At 50.5% G+C, this 8,854-nt stretch overlaps 3 protein-coding genes across 3 annotated transcripts; 1 reads left to right on the top strand and 2 right to left on the bottom strand.

Moving 5' to 3' along the window:
• Window positions 1–317: 317 nt before the first annotated feature.
• On the top strand, window positions 318–1,269 carry Asppvi_002950 (bifunctional phosphatidyl-N-methylethanolamine N-methyltransferase/phosphatidyl-N-dimethylethanolamine N-methyltransferase; the record flags this gene model as incomplete). The annotated part of the gene is made up of 4 exons (XM_043298926.1): window positions 318–366; window positions 554–574; window positions 657–1,083; window positions 1,194–1,269. 4 exons carry the CDS (start codon window positions 318–320, stop codon window positions 1,267–1,269), a joined length of 573 nt encoding a protein of 190 aa, XP_043154861.1.
• Window positions 1,270–1,929: 660 nt separating this feature from the next.
• Window positions 1,930–3,716, bottom strand: Asppvi_002949 (RXT2 domain-containing protein; the record flags this gene model as incomplete). The annotated part of the gene is made up of 4 exons (XM_043298925.1): window positions 1,930–3,125; window positions 3,195–3,348; window positions 3,439–3,560; window positions 3,644–3,716. The coding sequence occupies 4 exons, from the start codon at window positions 3,714–3,716 to the stop codon at window positions 1,930–1,932; spliced, it is 1,545 nt and encodes a 514-aa protein (XP_043154860.1).
• A 503-nt stretch (window positions 3,717–4,219) lies between these two features.
• Window positions 4,220–8,340, bottom strand: Asppvi_002948 (uncharacterized protein; the record flags this gene model as incomplete). Its single annotated transcript, XM_043298924.1, has 4 exons — window positions 4,220–5,991; window positions 6,060–6,173; window positions 6,250–7,870; window positions 8,050–8,340. The coding sequence occupies 4 exons, from the start codon at window positions 8,338–8,340 to the stop codon at window positions 4,220–4,222; spliced, it is 3,798 nt and encodes a 1,265-aa protein (XP_043154859.1).
• Window positions 8,341–8,854: the final 514 nt, after the last annotated feature.

The following is an 8,854-nucleotide window of genomic DNA, read 5'->3' as shown; positions in this document are numbered from 1 at the left end:
TGAGCTGAAGCAAATCTAGCTAAGGTAGATTCGTTACATCTCTGAGTCAATAAACTAGTCTAAATAAAAACAATATTTATCTCCAAGTCGACTGATTTCGATACTGATCGGATCATGTGACCCAGAAGGAACAGACGTCATGTCATGTGTTTACCTTACCTATTGTGGAGTGCTAGCATATGTGCCTGAGGTTGCCTTGATGTACTGTTGTTCTTTTTCTTCCTTTTCCTCGACAACCCCCTCCATATAATCATACCACGTTCGAACTGCTTTATCTCATTCTTGACACATTTTGAGTCTTCTAGTGCTCTTCCATCATGGCCAACCTTGTAGATTATATCGATTTTTCTCAAAAATCCTTCCAAGGTGCGATCCTCTGTTAATTGTCACCCCTATGCATGTGACTTCACAGCTGACGAGCATTATTGTAGGATGTGCTCTCTTCATCTTGTTCAATCCACTGTTCTGGAAGTAAGTCCTTGCTAGACTTGCTTCTCTCTATTTTCTTTTCCCAGTCGGAGCACTCATGGGCTAACGTACGCGTCGCTTGTAGCATCGTTGCCCGTACTGGTTGGTTTCAACCTCCCGTTCCCTTAGGCTCGAATCTAGGAATACTTGCTTATTGTCGCAAACCCGATTCCTTTTCCTCCTTGTAGAGTACCGAAAGCACTACTTGACTCGTATATTCGGTAGCCCCTACTACGGATGCTACTTTCTCGGATTCATCATCTTTACCCTAGGCCTCGCTCGCGACCATGTGTATCAACTGGCCCTCCAGGATCAGCCTTACTACGCCCCAGTGCACCAACCGATTTTAGGCTCCATCCTGTTCGGCATCGGATCTATCCTCGTTCTGACTAGCATGTATGCCCTTGGGGTCACCGGAACCTACCTTGGAGACTACTTCGGCATCCTCATGGATGCTCCCGTCACCGGCTTCCCCTTCAGCGTTACCGGTTCCCCCATGTACTGGGGCAGCACCCTGAATTTCTTGGGTGTCGCTCTCTACTTTGGCAAGGTCGCCGGTCTCCTGCTCACTGCGGAGGTCTTCATTGTATACTGGATCGCTCTCCAGTGGGAGGAGTAAGTCATCCGATTCTCTTCCAGATCCTCTGGCCCTGGGTTGGGTCCTACATTTCCCAGTGTCCTCGCGAGAAGAGAAGATGTAATGGAAACTGATCGCGGCATTGTAGTCCTTTCACTGCGGAGATCTATGCTAAGCGTGAACGGGAACGTGCAAAGTCCAAGAAGGGCGGCAAGAGCTTGTAAAAGTAACATGCCGTCTGCGTGCAGTAACACTCGAAACCGAAGACTCCGCAGGATTTAGTGTCATGGACTTTCAACATCCCTCACAATCCTCACGGGTCATGGACACCTTCGTCCTTGCCTTGGTTTTCGACAAGACGATTTGGGTGGCGCTTACGAGCTCACGATTTATGTCTTTCATGATAGATGGGGAAATGGGACAGATTGTGGAATTATCTTCAACGATCACTTCCAGTTTGACATCGCGGACCACTACCAACCTGCTTAAGGCACCAAAAGTTTACATGGTGGAGGTATATAGTCGGATGGTGATATAACGGCGAAAGAAGGTCACTGAGAAAGGTTGGCTCATGATTTTTGTACATAGCTTTTGTCACTTTCAGACGACGATATACCGAAGATATTGTTTAATGTTGGTTTTCACTATTTAGAATGCTAGCCTTTGATTCCTTGCTGGCGTAGTCGTTCTCCAAGTCAAAATGCCAAATAGAAGTCATCCCTGAGAGAATTCAAACAATTAACCTCCCACACAAAGACTCCGCCAACTCCACGCTATGTATCTATTCCAAAACTGTTGAATTGCGTGCAATTGAAGTCGTGAAATACGGCGTGTGAACCCTGTCCCGAACCAGATGGAAAGACCAAGAAGAGAATCCCAGTTGTCTACGCGCGTCGACCTCGTCCTCGTTTGCCTGTTGCTCTGCTCTCCTCGACCGTTTCGATCTCATCTTCGTCAACCCCCTTTTTGAGTTCTTCGCCTTCGGCGAGACCCCATTTTTCAGGATCGTACCAGTCCTCTCCATCACTCAACTCTCCGACGTGCCCTTCCGCTTTACACCACTCAAAGACGTCTTCCTGCATCCGACACGCCCGGAGCAGACACTCAAGCATGTGCTCGAATCCTCGAACGGTCTCTTCTTGCTTCTGAATAAAAGACCAAAGCAGCCGTCGCGTTTCTTCAGCTTCATTGGCCGGTAACCCAAAGTTAGGATCAGGTAGCACAGACTCAGGCACGAGGAATAGCGGATGTGGCGCTGGAAGTGCGTTGAGTGTGTCCGTGGAAGCCGAGGGGGAGAGCTTGCTACAATCTTGGTCCGGTTCTGGATTTGAAGCATTCGCTTGCGCTCGCGTAGTCATGCGTCGAGGCGGTTCTGGTGATGAGCCATCCTGCATCTCCGTGTCCTTGTCCGTTTCATCTCCTTGGGGATCGTCTCCTTGTTCGGATTCTGCTTCCGCTTCTTGCTCGTCATTCGCTCGAGCTTTTCCTTTCTCTTCTTTAGGATGTTGGTCCGAATTTGCTACAGAGTCATGGTCCTGCTTCCCATCAGTCACGATGTGCCCATTGACCTGCGGTTCCGAATTTGCAGTGTCTCGATGCGGGGGAAGATCCGTTACAGCCGCATCGACTTCCTCAGACTTGGGCTGCATCGACTGATCGTTTTTGATAGTGTTGTGGTCCGTCTGCACCTCCGCCTCGTTGTTTTGAGCATCCATCATCTCAACGTCTTTTCCTCCTGCTTGGGCTGCTGGCGACTCCTGGTTCGATTTATCTGCTGCAACCGAATCGACCAGTCCATTTAGCGTATTTTCGCCCGATGGAGAACCGCGCATCGCATAAGACGCCCAAGGCTCGAATAAGAACCGATCTTCCGTTGTTTCAAACATCCCGCAAGGCATCCAGGACCCATCCCCAAGGAACTGTCGATGAAGATTCCTTGCTCGCCACAACAAAGCGCGCTCCTGGCGAAGTTTCGCTTCAACAGCTTGAGTCATATTTCTAAGCGCCTTCGAAGTGTAAGCGTGCGACAACGAAGGGTGAGTAGGCAGCTCCGACGGATGCTTCAGAGGACATAGGAGGTCTAGATAACACGGAAAGATGTCAGCTGTCTAGAATATCACTGAACCAGCGACAGAGTGCAACCACGTACTTTCCAAAGCAATCTCGGAGAATGGATTCTCTTCAGCAGCAGCCGCATCCGCTTCCGAGTCTTCATCATCCTCATCAAGCTCGTCACCCTCCGAATCATAGCGCACCGGATTGCGTTGAAGGATATAGCGAGTGTATCCGGCATGTTCGATTTTCTAGAGCCCGTGTCAGCCGTTCTGTTCCTGTAGCCCCGCGCGCCATTGTCGATGTTTCAAACACGCAGTCCGGAGGGTCGGCAAAGTTACCTGCTTGTACAATTGCTCTGGATGGATGTATCCTAGAGCGCCCTCACGCACGTACTTCGCATTGGCCCGTAATTTGTTGCCTCTGTTCGTCGGCTGAGTGATCGGTTCATCGGGACCTGAGTCTTCATCATTAAGAAGTCAGAAATAGCCCAGAAAAGTGACCATTGATCGCAAGGGTGGGACAAATAAGGAAACGCAGGTATACACTCTGTCTCTCTTCGCAAGGCTCTTTTCATGCCAATAATTGTATCGGCGATCAGGGCCGCTTGCGCTGCCATGATTGGAATGTGTCCGATTGACGGCGTAATGGGCGAACAGAGCAACAAGCAGCGCAAGAAGGGAAGGATGAGCTAGTCGAAACGTCCAGCCACAATGAAGCAGTAAGTGGCAATATAGCAAGGGATAGTGATGAGCAGATGACCTGCACGGCGTCCTCCTCTCTCCCTAGTTGCCGTTTTTGTGTCTTGTCTCTCTGTCTTGTTATGTCTTTGTCTGTCTGGGGAGCTGCGGGCGCCGGGCAGTTCTACGATCGGCGCCGCTAGTCTGTTTTAGGCCACCTTTCCCAGCGCGTGATAAGGGCTGACCACGTGATTAGCCCTGAGTCCGGATGACGTCTGGTGTCATGTAGGTATATTACCTTAATTACACCGGACCGAGAATGCAATTTGTCTACATAGCCGAGAGAATGCAGTAACTTACTATCTAAGCTAGGTAACGTAGGGATGGATCGTCCTGACTCTACTCGTTCATTGTTGAATGGGCAAAAGCTGTGATATATTATCTAGTCGTCAGCGTCAACCCAGATCAAAATCCCCTTCTTTTCTGATCGCATGTCTTCAGTTGGCTGTACCCGCAGGGCTTTGTTGAAATACGTATCCACAACATTCAATTGGGGTTGGATCCATAGCCCCCGCTTGGAAGCCAGGAGGTTATATCGCACTGTGTGTCTGCTTAACGGCACAAGCTGGACGACCGCAGTCTTCGGTCCGCTGAAAGCAAAATGCTCACTCGCCTCCATAGCGAGGTTGAAAGTGAGAAAGTGCGTCGAAGGATTCTCCAGCGTGTAGTCCAGGTGAATCAGACCGGAGATAGCTTCTGAAGCCAATGCCGAGGCAAGTACGCGGGGCTCTCCCGCGGGCATCACGAAGCGCGGAATGGGTAGAGTAGTCGTGGTGACGGTAGCGATGTCCGCTGATGATGCAGCGGCGTCGGTGCCTATTCGATGCCATTGGATCTCTAGAGCCAGATTCAGAGCTGTCGGCCGTCGGTCTCCCAAGACCAACTTTTGAATCTCCAGTATAAAGCTGGACTCGCGAAGCTCCTCGGGACGTATTTCCAGCGCATGTGGGTCAGCGACTATTTCAGATCCAATGTTGCAGACGGCTCCGCCTCCAACGCTCAGTAGCACTAGCGTAATCTTTTCGATGACAAGCGGCTCCAGGGCAAACGAGACAACCTTGGAATTCAAGCACCATCGTTGCCGCAAGCCTCCAGGTTTAGGCGTAGTTTCGTGTTCAATTGAGTCGTCATCAATTGTAAAGAAATCAGGCCAGGGTTCGGGATGAAGGCGCGGAAGAAAATCATAGTTTGCCTCAAATGGTCGTATGATTGATAAGGCGAGTCTGTGTGTCGCGATGATCGGGGTCTGATAATCAGATAGCAGATTGTATACACAAATAATTTGAAGCTCGTGGGTTGACGGTTCAAGAGTGTCTGTCAGCACAAGCATCAACTCTTGTCTGGATGACCTGTCCATGACACCAATGGGCCGTTTCGCCACATGACGCGCCCCCTCGATGGGCGAGCTCTCCTGCGAACGAGGAGATATGGCCTCACCATCCTCATCAAGCCACAGTATCTGCGCTGCCGAGTCCGGATGTCCGAAGAGCCTTACCTCTGCGGACACGTCTGCAGCCTCGTCTTCTTCGTTGTAGATATCCAGTTTAAGAACAGCTCGCTCGTTTGTATAGTATGTCGCTCTGATGTTCGGTGTTGTAATTCGAATTTTTGGCGGTTTGGGCATGATCTTACACCGACAGGTATCCCGGTCTCTGCCCACGCGTCTCCGGGATACGCCATTCGTGGACTGCTGCCACCAAAAGGAGTCACGCTTGGTCAGCTCAGTTATAGCGCAGGCCAAATCAAACCTCTCATCTTCAATAAGTAAAGTTATTGATGCCACCCTGGAATCCCCAGCTTCGCGGGGGACAAAGGTTAGATTGAACACTTTGGTCTGGGCCGGTCCTATGGTCAGATCACCCATTCCTACCAGTGCTGTTAGGCCATTACTCGGTGATAACAGGGTCGTCGAGTCAGCAGATGTGGGCTCACGTAGCGTGAGCGACGATATCGTGCAAGGAGTCGTGATGTCAGCTGTCACGTTATGGTCGGATTGAAGCTTCAGTGGACGGAGGCAGCCCTCGAAAACGACCTTGACCTCTGACAGTCGTATTGGGTCTGAAGATTTCTGACCGAGAGAAGTGATAGTCAACTGCCCCATGAGAGGCTCGCCAACATTTCCTTCCGACTTCTCGAAGACAAATGTGGCTGTGACTGTGGCCAGTGGAATGTCAGGTATTGAGAAGCAGGAACGAGACAACAATAGCCAAGGGAACACTTACGGCTCGATATGACATCCTCGGCTTTGAGTACGACAGCTGGCTTGTGTTCTGTGATAGGAAGGTCTCTAAGGCTCTGGTGGATACTGTAGTGCCAGCCTGATCGCGGTTGAAACACTGTGCAGGTTACTCGTGAATCAGTGACACAAGCAAGACAGGGCGCTGTAACAGAAAGCTGAAAGCAAGAACGCACCTTGGTTCATCAGTTCCCAGTCCACTCGTAACACTATCTCGCTATCCTGCATATGTAGCGCGCATTCCCTCAAAGCCCAACCGAACTTCTCCATGAGCGGCCACCAGCCAGCCTGTCGCCAAGTGAGCGTCGGCCATAGTGGACGAAGGATCTCATATGCTTCAATCCATGAGCCAACACGCATGTATTCTTCCGCTATCTCTAAGCTGAGGCTCTCCGTCTTCCGAACTTGCTTACGCCTTGCAAATTGCTCCAATGCGGCCCTCAGGGCGTTCAGAATTTGTTGTGAATGATCGAAGCCAGTTGAGCCTCGCTGCGGTGCTTCAACATATGGCTCTGGAGCAAGATAGGTGTCATACATATATGACTTACTCGCTATCTGAGAAGCAGGTAATTGACCTGGTGGTATGCGATCTTCATCTGGAATCTGCTCGGCTAGAGTGCGTCGAGTCACCGCGTGTTTCGCGGACCGGTACAACCAATAACCCTCATGATGAAGGAGCTCCCAGGGGCACAAGGCATCGATAAGAGGCGTCGTCTTTTCAGGGGGGACGAAGATCAAGTACTGATCATCGTCTCCGTCTTGGGGCGATGTGTTGCCAGAAATGCCAGGGATATTGGCCTGGCGTATAAGCTGTGCCATTGCCATCGACCATCGAGCCTCCCAAGCTTCCCATCCGTAGTTCCTGGTTCCTTTACCTCGCCGATTGATAATATCACGGGAGCGAGTACGGTGGTTGACCCATGAACGTACTGCGGTGCGGGTTTGTCCGGTCCACAATAAGCAACGAATTATGCGGATTGCCAGAGCATCAGACAAGAGGCGAGCATCATTAAACCTTAGATTCCAACCGGCGATATTCTCAAAGACATCCTGCCCAAACAAAGTCTCATATGCACTCTCATAATTCCTTAGTGCGGCATCGATCTCTTGGCGAAACTCGGCGAAGATACCAAGTTTAAACTCATAGCGAACATTCCATCCCTGGAGTGATAGTGTCTGTGATGTTCCGCTTGTGGGTGGTGCCGTAGGAGGGGGAACTGCGCCCCGGTTACGTTTCCGTCTTGCGTGTTTAGATAGGTCCCGATAATATTCTACCACCAACGGCTGTAGCATGGTCAATAAAGTCCTTGTGAAATCAATCAATTCCGCCGAGGTTGCATCAGGTGGAAGAAGAAGAACGGATTTCTGGTCCAGACTTGTCGCTCTTCGTATGCTCGCGATTCGCTCCTCTGTCTCCTCCTTGTTACAGCCAACAGTGCTTTCCTCTGACAGGAGGACGACAACAAAACGAGTTTTGTAACCAGAGTCAGACCATTCTTTCTTCAGTCCATTAATCTCAATCTTGAGTTGATTATCGCGGAGGGAGCTCATGTTGGGGTCCAGGCAAAATGGGAAGAAGTTGATGACCGCCGCAGGGACGAGGTTTTGGTGCTTCGTCACCCACAAAGGAGTGAGTAGACCATCAGGAAATGTAGGAGAACTTGGTGTCAAGGGAGATATAGGCGAGTGCAGGACGAAGGATGGCGCTGTATATGAACCATTTTGTTGCTCGCCTGTTGGACTGGTTGGAGGAGACAGCGGCGGGGGATCAGCTTTCCGCGGGGGAAGTCTGTAGGACTGCGTTTGTGTCAGCAATAGCTCACTTTGCCTTCAAGTGGAAGACTCAGTATCCTCGTGGCCTCTAGGGTGTACAGAGCAATTACAGTAGGCTGCGCCCAATGCAAGGTGCTTGTTCGTGTCCGATTGCAGAAGAGACGCCTTGGAGGGGCTGATTGATGCGGTGGATGAGAACCTACCCTCCCTACACTCTTGATTTTATATCCAATCCCTGAATACCTCGTACTTGTAGGTTCACTATTGTCCCAGGGCGCTTCTGACGCATCCTCCTCCAGAAGGTTCCTCCGCAATTCCTCCGCGGTCGGTCCGCTTAGAGGTGGAAAGTCCGAGTATATTCTTGGACCCTTTTCGAGGAGGAGAGGGTACTCGCGACCGCTCGATCCAGCTTCATCTGGAGGGTCGACTTCTAGCCCGGAGAGAAGGATGAAAGGAAGGTTGTGGACCACATAGTCTTCGGGGTAGGCGTCCATGGCGGACAATGGTCTTGTCGTCGGATGTAGATCACCGCATATCTGAATTCAAACGTCCGCTGAGGCCACCACGACGGATGACCGCTAGATTTGTTTCTCGTTGTTGAGGCAGTGCTGCTTGTTACCTCTGTTGATTGAAAGCACACCTTTCGCTTGTCTCCTAGATGACATGGGCGTTCTTTTGGTGGTGGATGTAGACCTAAGCATTCGCTTCCTTTGCCAAGCCACGAGCATGTGTTTTGGTTCAACATCATCAACAGCGCCAAGCCTAAGTACTTCCGGGCTATCATACTATCGGCGGGGGGTGCTATAGTCCCGTACGACAACATTGACAAACCGTATCGTAGACTACCAGATGTTTTTAATTGTTTCACGAGTCTCAGTCAGTCAGCCGAGTTTTTCTGCAATGGAGATAGGTCTGTTGGTATGCGGAAAGCGATCCGCAGTCAGTGGTAAATATTAGCTCATGAGCCTCATTTACGCGCGAAGTTTATATATATTTCATTGCAAGGCC

This window comes from Aspergillus pseudoviridinutans (assembly GCF_018340605.1).
Source record: "Aspergillus pseudoviridinutans IFM 55266 DNA, scaffold_2, whole genome shotgun sequence".
Lineage (NCBI taxonomy): Eukaryota > Fungi > Ascomycota > Eurotiomycetes > Eurotiales > Aspergillaceae > Aspergillus > Aspergillus pseudoviridinutans.
Note: the sequence above shows the minus strand (reverse complement) of the source record. Positions and strands in the feature narration are given on the sequence as shown.